The sequence below is a fragment of the Miscanthus floridulus genome, chromosome 3 (genome assembly GCF_019320115.1).
Source record: "Miscanthus floridulus cultivar M001 chromosome 3, ASM1932011v1, whole genome shotgun sequence".
In the NCBI taxonomy this organism is placed as follows: Eukaryota; Viridiplantae; Streptophyta; class Magnoliopsida; order Poales; family Poaceae; genus Miscanthus; species Miscanthus floridulus.
In genome coordinates this window covers 95457352-95476524 of record NC_089582.1, presented here as the reverse complement: position 1 = coordinate 95476524, position 19173 = coordinate 95457352, and the positions used below count along the sequence as shown (strand labels likewise).

Genomic DNA, 19173 nt, shown 5'->3' with positions numbered 1-19173 from the left:
GTGATGACCTTGGGTCATTAGTTGGTAATGATCCTTGGCAATTAAAGTGTGTGTTACGAAAAAGGTTTAGTTAGTTTGACTTGCGACTATACCGCGAAGGAAAGTTGTATTCGAGTTGTTAATTTTGCATCCATCATCAAGCATCATGTTTCGTATCCCGCATCATGTTAAACATGGCATTGTTACTATGTGTAGTGAACAAAGGTGAACACGTGGTAGTTAATCAAGTTGCAGAGGAGGTTAATCCGTCTATTGAGGTCAGATCGGATAATTGTGGAACGTCGTAGGAACCTAACTTTTCCATCAACGAAGGCAAGCCCCGGATGCATTTAACCCTACCTTGTGTTTTACAAATTTTATCGCTTTTGCTTTTATATACTGCATTAAGTGATTAGGAGTCAAATGGAAACCTAATTAGTGCATTACCAACCTTGTTTTCCATATCTATCTTATTACCAGTTTTAATTCATAAATACCTAGTTATGCTTAGTCATGCTTAGTCGGGTGATTACCTGTCACCTGCTAGTTTTAAATGGATCTTTGGTTACTTATGTTATCATGAGATATGAGCATGTGAAGTAATAAATCTAGACCGGGCGGACTCGGTGTGTGAGAGCCACAAGACATGGAGGTCTTGTGAGCGGCTTCTTTCCGCCTGTGTCGATTAAGGTCCGTCCGTTGTTGAACTGTGTGAAATGAGACTTTATAGTACTGACCACATAATCCGGTAAGCCTTAACTTGGCTATTCTATTACGAGAATGGCTACTCGCGCACTGGGAGTGGAGAGATGGCAGGAATAGCATGTACCCACATGGCAATGGGCTAGATTGGTGGGGTACTATATTCTCGGGTGGTGCGGACCCGTTCTTGTTTTAGAGGATCCGAGAATAGGTTGGTATATGTAGGTCGGGGGGTCGGGGACCTGCATATGTTGTGTGGTCTGGAATCTCTAGCTGGGTTTATAATCGGTTCGAATCATCATTGCTCCTCGGTTATGGAGACTCAACTCTCTGTTCATCATCGTAGTTAATAACTAAAACTTGAGCTGGATTTGAGAAAGAGTTTGATATGAAGTTCCTGATCTCATTACAGATCATGGCAGATTCATATATGGTTCTTATGAAGTTTAAATGTTGAAATACTAAAATTTTGTTAAAGAGCTTTTATGCAAAAGAACTTTGATTATTGCTAAAGCCATACCTTGAATCCCTGAGCCTGCATTCCTGAGTCGTCTCAGTTTTTATTCTGGTTATGTCTTGTTGAGTACTTTTGTACTCAGGGTTCGTTGACCCTTGTTGCAGGTGAGCCTCATGAGCAGGTCTGTTTTGGACCTTGCTGCATGACTGTTGTTCTGGTCGATGACGATAAGTGAATGTGTGATCCTTGGGCAGGATGCTTATCTTGTGTGTTTGTATTATGATACTAATGCCACTCCACTACTACTATGGTTTGTAATAATTATCGAACTTAGTTTGTAAGGTTTGAAACAACTGGTTTGTAAATTAAGTTATCGTAAGACTTCTGCTATTTTACTCTGATGTTGATATTTGAATAAATGTTGTAATACTACAATGACTCTATAATGTGATCCTACTCAGAAATCATGGATAATTCGGGGTTTCCCAAGGACACCCGACAGACTTCTTAAGTTACCAGGAACATATGCATAGTTGTCAAAGGTCGTTGGACAGTGACAAGTGCATGTGGGTCCTATAATTTAGGAGGTTCTGCCACATCTGCACAAAGATAGTGAAAAGATAACAAAGGGGAGAACTTTGACATCGGGGAAAAAATACGACAAAATAAGGGGATCAATTAAAATTTGAGCACACAAGTAGGGGGAGCAAGCTCATAAACTTGATTGATGCATTTGAATGTGCATTTCATATGTTTGCTTGCATGGCACAAGTTTTAAATTAAAAATCCATGCTTGTGTGGTGGATGCTAGTTGTAGGTTTGAATGATGAAATGAAATCTAGCATGCATAGGATGAGAAACTAGACTTGTATTTATATTGTAAAAACTAGACCTTTGCTTCTAATGTTGATCTCATGGGGTATTCTAGTTTTTGTGTATGTCTAGTTACTAATGATGCTAAGGATGGTATAATGGTGCACTCCAATTGGTATCACGCTTCAAAGGTTCATCTCTTATACCTTAGCATCATTTGGTAGATATTACTCTCCCACAACTCAAATCCATGCATATGTGCAAGCTTCAATCTAAACTCTTAGCACATATGTAGGGGAGCTAATGCTACCATTTCGGGTTCATGAAACTTGTCCATATCCTTTTACACATGGTAGATATGCTTGGGCAAGCAACATGGATTCAAATGAACTTCAATTCAAATCTTTGTGAAAGGGTTGTCATCAATTACCAAAAAGGAGATTGAAAGCTCTAGTTTGGTTTTGGTGAATTGATGAAACCCTAAGTGCTAACCTAGTTTATCTAAGTGATTATGAGATAGGTGGCACTATTCCAAGTGGTGGAGCAATGGTGAAGATCATGATGATGGTGTGACCATGGTGATGATCAAGTGCTTGGACTTGGAGAAGAAGAAAGAAAAAACAAAAAGCTCAAGGCAAAGGTGATATTCTATAGGAGCTTTTTGGTTTGGTGATCGTGACACTTAGTGAGTGTGATCACATTTAGGATCTATAGCCATACTATTAAGAGGGGTGAAACTCGTATCGAAATACAGTTATCAAAGTGCCACTAGATGCTCTAACTCATTGCATATGCATTTAGGATCTAGTGGAGAGCTAACACCCTTGAAAATATTTGTGAAAATATGCTAACACACATGCACAAGGTGATACACTTGGTGGTTAGAACATTTGAGCAAGGGTGGAGAAGTTGGAGTTGAAAAGGAGTTGATCGCGCTGGTCATAGGGTGACCGGACGCGTCCGGCATGTTACCCCAGCTCAGGCAAGTGTTGAAGAGGTAACCAGACACGTCTGGTATTGGGACCGGACACGTCCAGTATTTGGCCCGACGTGATCAGCTGAGAAAGAAAGTGATCGGACTCTAACTTAGTTGTGTGACCAGACACTGATAGTTCACTGTTCATGCGTTAGGTCAAGGTGACATGGCTCGAAGAAGAGAATCAAGAGCGACCGGACGCATTTGGTGTGAACCAGTGAGCCTCGGTTTCCTACACTATAATTGATCTGACGCTGGGTGCATCTGGTCTGGTGAAACCGGATGCGTCCGATCACGTCTGAGCAGCTCTGGGAGCTCGCTGGACTCGACCTAATGCTCCCTCTCCTGCGTTCGATCACTCACTAATGGTGTGTCCGATCAGTTGTGTCAGAGTGTGACAAAGAGAGTTGTTGGGGCACTAATGGCTGACTCATTTGAAGGGGACATGTGGCTTTGCGGTAGCGACCGGACGCGTCCGGTTGGTGCGCAGACAGCCCAATCAGTGAGCCAATAGCTCTATTGTTTGGGGGTGTCTATAAATAATGTTTGACCGGCTCTAGCTCACTCTCTTGGCCATTTGCATTGATATAGCAACCTTGTGAGCTTAGCCAAAGTCCTCCCACTCATCTCCATCATTGATTCATCATCTTTGTGAGATTGGGAGTGAATCCAAGTGTATTGCTTGAGTGATTGCATCTTGAGGCACTTGGTGTTCGTGTTTCGCTATGGGATTCGCTTGTTACTCTTGGTGGTTGCCGCCACCTAGATGGCTTGGAGCAGCGAGGATCGTCGAGCGGAGGTTGGTGATTGTCTCTGGCTCCGATCGTGGTAATTGTGAGGGGTTCTTGACCTTTCCTCGGCGGAGAGCCAAAAGGTACTCTAGTAAATTGCACGTGGCTTGTGTGATCCTCATCTTGTGTTGGTTGTGTAGCACCCTATTGAGGGTTTGGCATGTGATGCCAATTAGCGCGTGAACCTCCAAGTGAGTGAATCGTCACAACGAGGACTAGCTTGCCGGCAAGCAAGTGATTCTCGGTAAAAATCATTGTGTCATCATATGATTCCTAGGTGATTGGTCTTCATTGGTATTCATTCTTGTGATTGATTGGTTCATTCCTCGACTCGGTGGTATAACCATCTTGCTCTCTCTCTTTACATTACCGTAATCTAGTTGTCATGCTCTTTAGTGTAGCTAGTCGTGAGAGCTTGTTAGTTTGGTTAGTGTGGCTCTTTAGTTAGCCTTTGAGAGCACACTAACTTAGTGTAGTGACATAGCCATTGTGTGGATAGAGACTATAGAAACTAGAATTATGGTAGGTGGCTTACATTTTTAGTAAGCTAGCGCAACACTCGCTTCACCTCATATTTGTCTAACCGGCTTGCTAAGTGTTGTTGTAGAAATTTTTTAATAGGCTATTCAACCCCCTCTAGCCATTAGGACCTTTCAGTTGACCTAGGGGAGGTTCAGCCAAACCCCTCTCGACCCTATGGGCCCACCCCCGCTGGTGTGGTGGGTCCTCACTTGGTGTAGAGTGGGAATATGCTCAAAATTATACCTTGGCACGTCGGTTTGAGCAAATGTGGGCCCATCAATCCATGTGACTTCATCTTCCACCCTTGAGAGAAAACACAACTTAACTCACATCCAAGGGTGGAGAATCACTTTGGGAGGTGTCACATGGATCAAGGGAGCTTGGGGAAGCTATGGGCCCCATAGGGGTGGTCGACTAACCCCCCTATGTGGGTCCCACCTACTCACATTTCTCCATTTCCTATAGTTTTGCATCAAATACTCCATGGACATGTGGAACTTGTTATTTGATAAAAATATGATCATGTTATGCTTATCTTCCTTTTATTCTGAGGAAGTTGACGATGTTTTGAGTATGTGAAATCATGACATTTTCACCGTCAACAAGAGTCGGCTAGGCTGGCTACGCCGGCTCCTCTGCCCAAGTCGGCTTAGCTGGCCCCCCAGTCAGCTAAGCTGACTGCTCCTTGTGTCCGCCTGGCCACAGTGCCCAGGGCCCGTTAAAACTAGCTTAGCCAACTTTTCAACTGAGTCCAACTCATTTGGTTTTCAAATCAGTTTTGGACCCTTTTTCAATGTGGAAAACTTGGAGAACGTGTTTTGGGAATGTTTCCTACTAGGATAATACGACCCCGCCTCTATATATATGAGAGGATCATGTCTAATCGAGTAACTCAACTTCCAATTGTCAAAAAACACAACACAAACCCCTTTTTCCCTATTTTCTCTCTACATTGTTGTTCGTCATGTTTCCCAACAAGATATGGCTAAGTTCTAGGTGGCCTTGCTGACCCTGGGACACCCTCCACGTGCTCCTCCCCGACAGGTCTTCCCGGGAGGTGTTCGAGAGTCTACCACATGAAGAATGGGCTCAACATCAGCCTAACTAGTCTCTCGATCGGTTTCATCGATCCGCTGCGTTCTTGCTGCGATCGAGGTTGTTTGCAACCTCGGGCATGCTAGTCCTTGCTTGTATGTGATCCGGGTCCCTATTCAACGTCAACACATACAAGGTTTAGAGTTCTATTGCCAACCTATCACGGAGAATGGGAGGTACATGTTTTTTGTTAAGAAAAATATAAAGGAAACAACAGGATATTAGAAACTGGAAGAATGAAACTGGATTTGAGGTGATACAGAGCACCAGCATGAGTAAAAGGCATATACATGAGCTCAGGCTATATATGATGCTTACATGAAAAAAATACAATATCGTATAACATATATGTCTCGAACATGAGACACCTACATGAAAACGGTGAATCACATCACTATGATATTTTGGATCAGTATCGTTATTGTGGAGTGGAATTCACCTGCACTGATGCACATCTATCGTGGTATATCAGTTGATGCTATGAACTCTTGCTCCAAGCTGTAGCATCTTGTGCTTGGTTGGCACAAGCCGAAGTCCTCTAGAGGAAATGACTGATCAATAATATCTCTAGGTCTTGAATATTGGGGATCTTTAACAGTCAGTGGTGGAACTCTATATGACTTCAACCTTTTTGTTTTTATAGTCTGCAGTGCCATCTCCACTTCCTTCATAGTAGGTCTCTCCTCAGCATTAAGCCTCAAACACATCTCTACAAGTGAGGCAACACTTGTAATCTCTTCCTCATCTGCTTCTTCACGAACTTGAGCAGCAACTATCTCTATGATTGGCCTTGTCTTGAACTCAGAAAGAAAGTATTGGGATATACTTTGCATTGAGCCTGACCCATTTGTAAAAATAGCTTTCCTTCTTAGGAGCATCTCCAGTATCACAATGCCAAAACTATATACATCACTTTTTTCATTTAATTGTCCAGTTTGGTAGTACTCTGGATCCAAGTAACCAAATGTTCCTTGTACATGTGTAAAAATATGAGTTTGATCAATAGGAATCAATCTAGAAGCTCCAAAGTCTGAAACTTTAGCGGTGTAGTTTGCATCAAGGAGTATATTAGATGACTTGACATCACGATGAAAGATTGATACTGAAGCTGACGAGTGAAGATAACAAAGAGCTCCTGCAGCTTCAGTGGCAATTCTTAGGCAATCATCCCAAGACAAAGCAAAATTGCTTTTTGAGGTGGAATGAAGAATTTCGTATAACGAACCATTAGGAACAAAGTCATATACGAGTAACGGAACCTTGGTTTCGAGGCAGCAGCCAAAAAGTCTCACGATATTTCGATGGTTTGTCTGTGAAAGAATGGCGACCTCATTGATGAATTCATAAATCTCACTTTGTTTGATTGTCGTTGACTTTTTTATAGCCACAATACGTTGATCAGATAAGATGCCTTTATAAACCATTCCATGTCCACCTTCACCAAGGATACGTGCGCGATCAAAGTTGTTTGTTGCCTTCTCTAGCTCTTCCAAAGAGAAGATCTTTGTCTTTTCAGTGGCATTTTCATCTGAGGATATTAACTGTTCTAGTAGAAGGCCTTGGTTCTCCCGGAAATACTTCCTCCGCACTTTCTTTTCCATATCTCTTCTCCATCTATGGACGAGAAGTGTTACACTGACACCGAAAAGTAAAATTCCGAAACTAATGGCAAACCCAATGGCAACACCTGCATGAGACAATTATACAGTCATTTTTTTTTTTTGTTTCTCCACATCCATAAAAAAATTAAATTGAGTAAGGACTCACCCATCTGAGGACTTATATGTCTTTTAACCCAATGGCACCCATTTAGCTCATATGGATTTCCGTGGTAGCCATTCATGCACTTGCATCGATAGCCAATATAACGGTAGCTGTTGTCAACATCAGTTTCGTTGACGCTCAAGCATGAACTGTTGTCGCTAACACATGCATAGCTAGATGTATTTCTCTGTGCCTCTTGGCAAGTAAGATTGGCGACAACCCAATTAAGAGCAAGGTCAGAGCTCTTTATACCGGAGAAGAGACCATCCCTATGGCGAGCTGGCCATGGTAAAGAATACCCACCGTAAGAGTTTAGGTGCTTGATGTGCACAAACCCGTCCGCAATATTTATCTGGGACAGGTAGTGATCCCTGTCAAACATAAGGGTGGAGGACGTGACATTTGTGCAGCGGAGTTGAAACTGAGACCGTGCAGAGCATCCTGGTTCCAGGCCAAATGGAAACGGGACATCGATGTTTCCACATTTCCGGCCGCAGTTCACCTTTTGTGGAACTGGATTGTAGTACCCTGTTGCCATGTGAAAAATTATAATTTAAAGAACCATTATTGTTAATTAAATTTAAAAGCAACGACAACAGTTAACAAATGTATATAACGGACCAATCAAATGAAAATCAAGTGAAATATATACCTTGGGAATCACGTTTCCAGCCATCGGGTACATACGGATCGCCAACATACCCATCATCACAACGACACGAGTGAGGGAGTACCTGGCTGGTCGTATAGCTGTGGTTGCTCAAACATGCAAGTAATAGGAGCAGATACACTAGCGGTGCATCAAGATGAACGGCGTCCATAGCCACTAGCAGTGCATCAAGACGAGCAGCAACGCAGGGTCACGGACGAGCAGTGTGACTGTTGTATATGATCCGATCCATCGTGGAAGAGCTATCTAGCATCTGCATGCACTTCATAGGACGACATGTGTAACATATGTGACCGGCATCAAGGACGGTCCAGGCCAATTATCTGTGGGGCGGCTGCCATTATTGTAGAAACTCAGTTCTCTCATAGGCTAGACGGTGTGTGCATGGTCCTGCATCTGCCGTCCTATGAAGAATCCAACAAAGGACAGCGCGTGCAGTGGGCATCCAGTGTCTACATGCATCTAATGGAATCGTCAAATTCTTTTCAAGTCTTTACTTTTGTTTGAAAACACACACGACAGACGACGGAGAACGGGACCTGCAATTGCTAGCTACTCAGTGACCTTAGCTTCATCATGAACAAATCGTTGTCATCCATGAGCTCGTCCCTGTAATTGGAAGAGCCGTGGGGTGTCCGGGCCATGCAGTTTCCGGTCAGTAGTCTTCAGCTCCACGTGATGAACCCTCGAATTTTCATGGTCCTATAATCCTCAGGATCACACATATATTTATTTCCTGGATGGAAATAGAGAGACATCTTTGGCTTCGCAGTAAATATGCACCTCCTAAGTTTCATTAATCATCGAACTAGTAGCTCCCCGCAAAGAAAAAGGTCAAACGCTATATGTTGCGCTTTCTCGCGAACTTCTCAAGTGTGCACATTGGAGAATCAATGGACTAGTTGCACACAGAATTTTCAAAATATATATGATATGGTTTTTGTGATTTTATCATATTTTGTCTGTCAAAATCTGCGATCCCTAGGCCATCACCATGAAGGCCGATAGATTTGTGTCATGATCGGCAAAGGCCCAAAGACACTCGACATACAACACACGACATTATTTTATCGGCAAACAGTAGTTTGCCGAGTATTATTTATCGCGAACTCGGCAAATAGTTTGCCGAGTGTCAATAAACACTCAGCAAAGAGAAACTCTCGGCAAAAAAAATGATAACGGGATGGCACGGTGACGACGATTTTGCCGAGTGCATGGCGAAAAAACACTCGGTAAAGTTTCTAAAGTTTACCGAGTGTAAGCGCAAAAACACTGCAAAGTTTCTATACTTTACCGAGTGTCAGCTCCAAAACACTCGGCAAAGTTTCTAAAGTTTGCCGAGTGTCAACAGCAAAACACTCGGTAAAGGTTATTAAGTTTGTCGAGTGCAAAGACTAAAGAACTCGGCAAAGATTGCACATTTTGCCGAGTGTCGCGCTGAATACACTCGGCAAACAAGCGCGAAACGGGCAGATTTTTATGGTCGCTTTGCCGAGTGTCCATTTGGATACACTCGGCAAAGACAAAACACTCGGCAAAAAAGGTTCCCAGAATAATAGAAATTGGTCTCTTTGCCGAGTGTTTTGGATCGACACTCGGTAAAGCGTCTCTTTGCCGAGTGTTACACTCGGCAAACCTACCAATACCCCACTTTTTTACTAATCTATCCCATATAACGGACCCCTCTCAATTCACAATAAACCATCACAATTCACAATAAATCATCATCATAGGCATAATTGTATTTCACAGGCATAATAAACTATCATCATAATTCACAATAAACCATCATCACAGTTCACAATAAACCATCATCACAAGTCATAACTAAGTCACAACTAAGTCACTTTAAGCTACAAATGCAAATGCAATCACTGCGGAGACCCTTGGAACCACTGCGATAAATCTGGGTCTTGAGACTGATTATTTGATGCCGTCGATTGATTCTGCACAAAAGAGAAGAATGTGTGAGACAAGATTGATATTTATATGTGATGCACTTAATAGCTGTTGATCATTTTTGTTACATGCATTGCTAAAGCCTAAAACTCATCTTGTAGTCTTTTCATGCTTTGCTAAAGCCTAGCAGTAGCTGATCAATCAATCTAACAGAGTAATAAAAGGTAAATAGACATATGCAAAGGGAAAAAGAACATGACTGGAGCGTAAGTAGCAGCAATATATAGCTGTCTTGCATTTGACACATGTAGTTGTTTCGACCTTAAGTAAATGCATACAGGTGATGAACCAGCAGAAACAAAAGAGGGCCAACGCTCAGGGCCTCAGATAGTAGTTTACATACACTTGTGGTATAGTATAAATACATTATTGCACGCAAGGCACAGAACATGAGTTCTGGAACAGGAAACACATGGGCAACAGGAACATGACTTCACACAGAATGCAACTACCTTTTGCCATTATTTTCAATTAAACAAGGAATACACAAGGCAAGATCAGTGGCTGGACAAGGTTGTCATCTCGTAGCCAGGTGCTTGCCCCCTAAACGATAACAGTACATAGGCACAAGCTGAAGGCAGCCTTTAAACATTCCTAGTAGTGGCTAAAAGTTGATTATCTCCTATACGTTTCTTACATTTTTTATTTTTCCAAGTGGTGCCATACTAAACTGCAACCTTTTGCAGATGTGATTCTAGGGAATTAAGTTATACTTAATTGGCTCGGTTTACATTTTGGTACCCCAAAATTCTTGTCTGATTATACTTAACTAACATTTTGGCATCACTGCATATGGTAAAAACTGATCCAGTATAAGGTGTCAAGTGACTCACAGGAGTAGTTGTTGGTGGCTGAGGTGGAGGGAATAGCACCGGTGGCAGTGGCAAAGCTTGACCCATACTCGATGCAAAATTCTGCATGTATTGGAACATTTGGTCCATCCTGAACCGATTTTCTCCCTCTATCCTCTACATCGTCTGCCGTTGTTCTTCCTCCATGTTCTACCGCTCGGCCTCCATCTCCGCCATCCTCGCCTCCATCTCCTCCCGTTGCTTCATTTCTGCTTCCACCCGGGCCTATAACATTTCTTCCCAATGTTACAATGCAAAGCTAAAGTACGTAACAATCAACGAACGATGAATAAATAAGAAATAACCTGAAGAGCCTCTATCTGGTACTGTGTAGCGGTTGGCCGAGGGCGTATCGCCGGGCTCGCGCTCGTGCTCCTTGCTCGGATCTGGGAGAGAGTGGGAGTAGATGCCATGTCGATTGTACTGTCGCCAATCTAGTACCGGCCATGCTTCTTGCCTCCTCCCACCCTCATCACGATTTCTCCATCAAGATCCTGGGTGCTCGGATCGAACTGTGGCCCATGAACCTGCCTTGCCATCGCTGTGTACTCACTGACGCGGCTGTGGATGCTGGGATCGCTGTACGCCTCGAGCGGGTCCTTCGGGTTGAAGTCGATGTTTGTCGTCGCCTTGCCCTTTTTGGACAGAACCCATGCCTTGAACTGAGAGCAAGGCTGGCCATCATGTGACGACGACTGAGGCAAAAATGCAAAATGATTATAAATTATGCAGAATTGAGTGTTAGAATAAAGAAATGAATTCGCGTACCTATTTTTCCCTGTATTCGTCGAGGCTCAGGCTGCCTTGATGGTGTGATGCCCGTGGCATCAGCAAACACTGGTCCCGGCAAGCGGTGTGCGTCTCCACCCACCCGGGCTCCAACCACTTGTCCACCATGTATTCCCAGCAATGGGAATGCTGGGCGCACCAGTACGGAGGCACCTACGTGATCAAGTGTATGACATGAAAAAATAAAATTAAGCATAATTAATCTCATAAAAAGTAAGTATTAATGTTCTATATGTACCTGCAAGAATTATTCCCGGGTCAGGTTCATTGTTCTTGCCTCTTCTTTTTTAACCTTTATCCGTCTGTGTTGAGCATAGTAGTCGATGATGGCCTGGACACGCGCCTCATAGTGCATGTCCTTCACGAGCTTCTTGGCGGCTTCTTCAGTGATGGAGGCCGCCTTGGCCTCGTACCCCTCCTGGCATCTGTAGAAGTCCTACATATAGACGCGATGTATACAGTCATTACTTCAAGAATGTCCAGTGAATGTGATGTATTGAGCAATGTAGTGCGAGGAATACTTACCCACAGCTCGCCCTTCACCCGCTTCGCCTTGTTGGGGAATACCCTGCCGTCACGATCAGCGGTGTCGAGGGCAGCGACGTAGTTGTCCCACGTGTAGGCCAGCTGTAGCTCTTCGCGGAACTGCACTAAGCCAAGGAAGTTTAGCCTGCACAAAAGGCCAAGGATGTCGTTGACCTTGCGGTTGTGATCACCCCCACTGACCTGAATCCAACCCCTGCCTAAGTGATTAAGATAAATTATTAGTTTCCATTGTAATTTTCAACATATCAAACGAAAAATTATTGAGAACATCTAAAGTTACTTATTTTTTCCCAGAGGGTCGAACCATCGGGCGTCTCTCAAGAGGTATCGGTCGCCTTGGGAGGGTTGAGGGACCTCGCAACCAGACCTCGGGACCCACTGCCTCCTCCTCCACCTGCTCCTGCTCCTCCTGTACCTCCTCCTCATCACCAGAGGTGTGCGCGGAAGGTAGCTCCTCATACGACGACGAGGGAGCTACAGGGGACGAGGGCCTTGCCCCTTTACCCTTCCGCTTACCCTTCCCTCCACCCTTGCCTCGACCCCTCCGTAAAGCTGACCCTGAAGCTCCGCTCTTTCCGTAAAGTGCCGCGATCTTCCTCGTACCGCCCACCATTGTTCAATCACCTGCAATTAAAAAGAGTAAACCAATCAGCACAAATAAACAAAACATACTTAGAAAGTTATGACAAATAATAAATAAATTAGTACAGCTCATACATGTATTAGAAATAATCATCATGATCGGGATTAGCTAGATCATAAGTCTCATCATCACTATCACGCGTGTCGATATAATCATCATGATCGGGAATGTTGTCATCACTATTATTGCCTAAATGTAATCGCTGAAGTAATTCTAAGTCCTTCACATTCTAAACCTCGTCTCTAGCGTCCTCGTCAGCAACCCTTTCATTGTCTACTTCCATTCCGATCGTTTTGGTTAAGTCTATCTCAAAACTCCCTTCGAGCCCATCTTCTTGGAAGAACTCTCCGTCATATGTGTTGGGGTCTATGTTGTAATCTTCATTGTTTGGTACAGGTTGTTTACCGTGTGGCGATACCTTATACACAACATCCCAACCCTTAAGACGGTTGTCGGTTTGGCACAGGTATGAGAGATAATAAACTTGCGTGGCTGATTGAGCCACAATATAGACATCGTCTCCTGGTAAGACGGATGATTGTCGAATTTTGACTAGCCCAAGATTAGGGGTCCGTCTCACTACTAATGGATCAAACCAATGGCATTTGAATATGACTGGATTAAGAGGTTTTCAACCATGAAACATGAGTTCGTATATTTCTTCAAGTCTTCCGTAGTACTCGACCCCATCAATGCCCGGCATAAAAACTCCGGTATTTGTGGTTCTTCGATTGGACCAACTCTGCTCGTGGCTTGTTGTGTGAAAGCGATAGCCATTCACGTCATACCCGGTAAACGACTTGACCCTACAGGCACAGCCATCGGCAACCTGTCTCAACTCGGCACTCATAGACGCATCAGTTTGGCCCTACAAGTTCAAGCAGGGTGGTTCATTATATTATTCGCATGTACGAGCATCTTATAATGTCAAACTAAATACGAGTTAAATTGGACTGTACCTTCTGTTTGAACCAAGAAATGAAATCGGGCATTCCATTTCCCGCACCCTCTCTGAGAAGGGTCTCAGCTTCATGCGGGGTAGGTTCCCTTGATTCATGCCAGAATTGACGATGAAATTCCCTGTACCAACGAGAAACATAGGAGTTGGACACATAATAGTGACTACTTGAGAACAAGTTCGTTGAGAACTTACAGCATGTACGGCTCCACTTCGGATAGGTTGATCAACACATACAGCATGATAGCGTGCCACTCTTCATGTTTCAAGATCTTGTGGGTCACACCACTTGCACTTCCGAGTTGCCCTCAGAAAATGCTAAGGCTCGATTCATCTTCGTCGGCATTGTAACGAGGGGGTGGATTATGCACGCTAGGAAGGTTGTCAGCATAGTATTTTGTTGTGAAGTTTGAAACCTCCTCCAAAATGTATGCCTCTGCAATGGAAGCTTCAATTTTGCATTGGTTTTTACATTTAGTTCAAATAACCTTTTGACATCTCTCAATTGAATAGCACCAATGGCCCTACACAGCCCCCCCCCCCCCATTCGTGCTTCATACGGGAGGTGTAGAATCATATGCTGCATCGGATTGAAGAAGCCAGGTGGAAAAATCTTCTCCAACTTATAGAGCAACACAGGCGTCATTTTTTCCATTTCTGCAACCACGGTACGAGATAACTCCTTGGCACAAAGCTGGTGGAAGAAATTGCTCAACTCCGCTAGCACCTGCCAGACATGCTCAGGGACATAGCCTCGAACCATCACCGGAAGTAGGCGCTCAAGCCATATGTGGTAATCATGACTCTTGAGCCCGTTGACTCGTATAGTAGCTAAGTTCACTCCCCTCTTCAGATTCGCTGCATACCCATCAGGGAACATTAACGTTTGGAACCATTCTAGTACCTCCCTCCTTTGGGCCCTCGTCAGGACAAAATTGGCCTTAGGCTTTCTCCATGACTTGCCGGCTCTGGGAGGCGCCATGTCCAGCTTTGGTCTATCGCATAACCTCGCTTGATCCACTCTAGCCTTAACATTATCCTTTGTCTTATCAGGAATGTCCATGATTGTACCAAAAATTGCCTCAGCGATATTCTTTTCAGTGTGCATTACATTAATGTTATGTGGAAGAAGAAGATCATCAAAATAGGGGAGGTTCCACAAGCACGACTTCTGAGTCCAAGCATGTTGCTCGCCATATCCCACAAAACCACCTTCTTGTTTATTGACCTTGAGAGCGTCTAACTGAGCTCGAACCGTGGCTCCTGTCATCATCTGCGTTGTAGGGTCTATAACTATGACATCTTTCGTAAAGTTCTTGATGTCTAGTCGGAATGGATGGTCAGGAGGGAGGAATTGTCGATGTTTGTCGAACGAAGAGTACTTGCCACCCTTCATCAACCAAATGAACATCAGAGAAGCCTTGCATACTGGGCATGGGAACCTCCCGTGAACACACCAGCAGCAGAAAATCCCATATGCCAGCAAGTCATGCAGGGAGTACTGGTACCAAACATACATTTTGAAGTTTGTCTTTGTAGCTCAGTCGTATGTCCATACCCCTTTCTCCCAAGCACGGACCAAATCATCAATCAGAGGCTCCATGTATACACTCATATTATTCCCCGGGTGTTCTAGAATTATCAACGACAAAAATATGTTCTGTCGTTGAAAGAGGACGCCAGGGGGGAGATTGAGGGGGATAATGAACATAGGCCAACAGGTGTACGGGGCAGCCGCCATTCTGTAAGGATTGAACCCATCTGTTGCCAGCGCAACACGTACATTATGAGCCTCTAGAGCTTTCTCACGATGAATCTCATCAAACCTTGTCCAGGCTTCACCATCGGATGGGTGTACCATCTTCTCAAGATTGTATCGACGTCTGTTTTTGTGCCATGTCATTTGTTTCGCAGATTTCTCAGTCATGTAAAGCCGTTGGATCCTCGGTATGAAAGGAAGGTACCGTAGGATCTTCACGGGGATTGCGAGCTGCCTCTTCTGACCATCACCAGAGTCTACCTCTAGGAACCTAGACGATTCGCACTTCACACAGTACTTTTCTTCCCGCATACTCTTTCCTAAATAAGATGCACCCCTTCGGACAAGCATGTATCTGCTCGTATGGCATCTTAAGTGTACGAAGGAGTTTCTGTGCCTCATACATGCTCTTTGGCAAGATGTGACCATCCGGGAGCAGGCTGCCAACAACTGTGAGCATAACATCGAAGACGTCTCGACTCAAGCTAAATTGGGACTTCACGGCCATTAGGCGTGCAATGGCATCCAGTTGAGAAACCTTGGAATGCCCGTGAAGGGGTTGCTGTGCCGCAGACAACATGTCGTAATACGCCTTTGCGGTAGCCTCTGGCTCCTTCTCCCTACGTCCTTCATCGAAGTGTGCTTCGTGATAGTCATTTAACATGTCTCCTACCCCGGCATCCCCATCATATTCCTAGATGCGTTGTCTCACGACCTCGTCTCTCTCACGATCTGCTTCACCATGGTATATCCATCTGGTATAGTCTGCCGTAAATCCATTCTTGCAAAGATGTTTACCCATGACCACCTTGGTTTGCCGACGCGTGTTTGCACATTTGCTGCAAGGACACCAAGTGACACAAGCTCCTTTAACCCTTGCAAATGCCCTTTCCAAGAAAGCATCGGTCTTATCAATCCATTCAGTGGTCAACGAAGTCTGACTAGAGCGGCCCATGTACATCCACTCACGGTCATCCATCCTCTAGCATATCAGCGAGTAATATAAAAAATCACATTGCATCTACACGTTCCTATACTATCTAATAGGTGAAGATGGGTCATAATCCCACCCGAGGATGTATAGATGGGGTTAGTTTCCATCTCTACTCTTATCCGAGACAGAATTTCGGCAGCACCTCCCCGCTGTTCTCCAAATACAAGTCCTGGAAGGGAGATTGTGTATCCGGAGAACAACAGGGAGATGCTGCCGAAACTCTATCACGCATCGGAGTAGAGCATGGAAACTAACCGCATCTACACATCCTCGAGCTGTCCAAAAAATGTGGACAATTTGAAACAGATACGGTTATAGATATACAAAAATCTGTATATTTCCAACCGTATCTCTTTCGAACGGGAAACGTCTAGCTAGGTTACGTGATATACGAACATGATACGGAAAGAAGGATCTTTTATACCTCACCTTGCTGTCCTGCAAAGTGACGAGTCGAGGGCAAAGCGGAACCAGGCGGCAGGGCGGGGCAGGGAGCGGCGGCAAAACCTACAAGTTGATATGTGGTTGTAAGATTCAAGCAAGAAGTGTTTAGAAAAACCCTTGATGCACGGGAGTCTTTGACGAATTCATGCAATTCGATCTCTTTTTTTTTATACAAAATCATCGGTAATTATGTCTGCAACCACAAAATTATTGTACAGTGGGGGATTAGTCGGAGATCATGAGAGGTACAACGCTGCCACAGCTTTACTGTCAAAAGGATTAGAGGAGGGGCCTGCAGCTTACAATTTCTATGGCCATGGACATGGTGGTGAGGAGATCCAGACATCGGGGACCAACAGTAAGGACACATAGAAAGGAGGCAGTGAAGACAAACAGTCCAGCAAAAACACCAGCAAGCACACCCACTATATATGAACAGAAAATGACATGTTCAAAAATTTCAGAATAATATATACACCACCTCTTGCTCGTACAGCCAAGAACCCTGCTAGGTGCTCACTAAAGCAGTATTCTAAAATGCACAGAGCTGCACCTAACCCCCTAATAGCTAATTAGGCAGGTAAAGTAGTGTTGGAATCATATCTATGAGGCAGTCAGCCATAAGCAAGAGCTGCTGATTGCAAGATGCTAGCACAGTTCTGAAACAAACTAAGTGATAGCTTCAACGATAAGTTTTGTTCATAAAAAACATACAACCATCTTGTATTGACTTTAGATTGGATGTGGATTTTTGTTTTTAATTGGATTTCAATTACAGTAGTACACAATTGATGAGTAAATCAGCCTGGGTCAGTATCAAAATTGATGCGATGGAATGAACCAAAACAGAAACGTTTCTTTCAACTAAAATAGGGTGTTATTACAAATACAAAATGGTAATGGATCCAAATGATCATGTCAGATATCAAGCTAGTTGATGTTCACCAACATGACCAATGCTGACAATGTCACCTATATCTAAATGTACCTTCTCTAAAAAAAAGTACAGATCAGATGGCATCTATCTAGATATAGATATTTTAACTCGGAAAGAGACCTACTCATCAGATGCATGGTTGGGTTCCTACTGAATACGAAAAAATAACACAACAAAAACAACAGCACTGACAGGAATAATCCGGGATGCAACCAAAGAAAACAGCAAGTGGTGGTTGTTTGGCCATTGGCCCCATCTGAAAATATCTAACATCTAAAAAAAAATCTAACTTATCCAGAGAATCAAACGGAAAAGCTGTATAAGAACCACCAGCCTCCGCATCACTTCTTCCTCCCTCCCTCCCAAGAACTCGGAAGCAGAGCAAGCCGCAAGGGATGGATAGCAAGCGGGTGGGAATTGTCGGTGCAGGCGTGAGCGGCCTAGCAGCCTGCAAGCATGCCCTCGACAAGGGGTTCAGGCCAGTGGTGTTTGAGGCTGACGGAACCATCGGCGGAGTGTGGGCACACACCTTGGAGTCGACGAGGCTTCAGGCACCAACGGCGGAGTATGGCGCAGCAGACTTGTACAGGCAAATCGGATAGGAGAAAACAAGCTATTACTTCAAAGATGAACAGAAATAGGTTGGTAGACCGGTAACAGGCAAGATACATTACACCTTATGATTTATTTACAGCAAAAGGTAGATCTTCAAATGAGCTTCTCACTCAACAAAGTAAGCTATTTCCCAATCATTATCCCCCAGTCAAGCCAGTGAGGTAAATCAATACACTTCCCCCCTTTTGGCCTTGGTTAAGGTTTGAACACAAACACAGCAGGCGCGGCCCAGTAAAGGACATGGGTGTATACATACACTACACCAGATAATTTTTTGAAACATAATCGAATTAGTAGGCATAACACATGTATACTCCTGTAATTATATCAGATCCGAATACAAATAGGTTAAGCTAGGGTTTGGATGCTCAGTTTCGCGTAGCAGGAAGGGAAGAGAAGGGGTGGGCGTACTCGTCGCCGGCGAAGGGCCCGAAGAAGACCTAGCAAAGGGCGGCGGCGGCGGTCATCCAGTCGTCGCCACGAGAGAGAGCTTCGCACGCGGGGTGCCGGGGGCGGGCAGTGCCGGTGGCAGGGCGGGGCACAGAGGGCGGGCGGCGCTGGGGGCAGGACGCGCCGGGGGCGAGGCGGGGCGCCGAGGGCGGGCGGCGCTGGGGGCGGGAAGCGCCGGGGCGGGGCAGCGATGCCGTGCCGGTGGCGGGGCGCGGTGGGGCGGGGAGGCGGCGGGGCACGGTGCGGTGAGGCACGGTGGGGCGGGGGTTGGCGGCGTGCGGTTGTGTGCGGTGCGGCGTGTTGTTTGCGCGACGGTGAGGGCCGGGGGTGCTAACCGCTGGGGTATGAAGGAGTATGCCGAGTGCTAGGATGTAGGACACTCGGCATTGTTTTTTTAAAATTTTCATTATGGCCTGATACTATGCAGTGGGGCCGGGTCGACGAATTTGCCGAGTGTCT

The 19173-nt window shown here is 44.7% G+C and overlaps 2 protein-coding genes and 1 pseudogene across 2 annotated transcripts; all 3 read right to left on the bottom strand.

Moving 5' to 3' along the window:
• Nucleotides 1-5763: 5763 nt before the first annotated feature.
• On the bottom strand, nucleotides 5764-8001 carry LOC136546191 (putative wall-associated receptor kinase-like 16). The gene is made up of 3 exons (XM_066538157.1): nucleotides 7752-8001; nucleotides 7103-7627; nucleotides 5764-7022 (listed from the first exon to the last, which is right to left on the bottom strand). Exons 1-3 carry the CDS (start codon nucleotides 7918-7920, stop codon nucleotides 5791-5793), a joined length of 1926 nt encoding a protein of 641 aa, XP_066394254.1. The 5' UTR covers nucleotides 7921-8001; the 3' UTR covers nucleotides 5764-5790.
• Nucleotides 8002-10729: 2728 nt separating this feature from the next.
• Nucleotides 10730-16253, bottom strand: LOC136544076 (uncharacterized; annotated as a pseudogene).
• A 2451-nt stretch (nucleotides 16254-18704) lies between these two features.
• On the bottom strand, nucleotides 18705-19121 carry LOC136544075 (extensin-like). The gene has a single exon (XM_066536350.1). The coding sequence runs from the start codon at nucleotides 19119-19121 to the stop codon at nucleotides 18705-18707; it is 417 nt and encodes a 138-aa protein (XP_066392447.1).
• Between the last annotated feature and the right edge of the window lie 52 nt (nucleotides 19122-19173).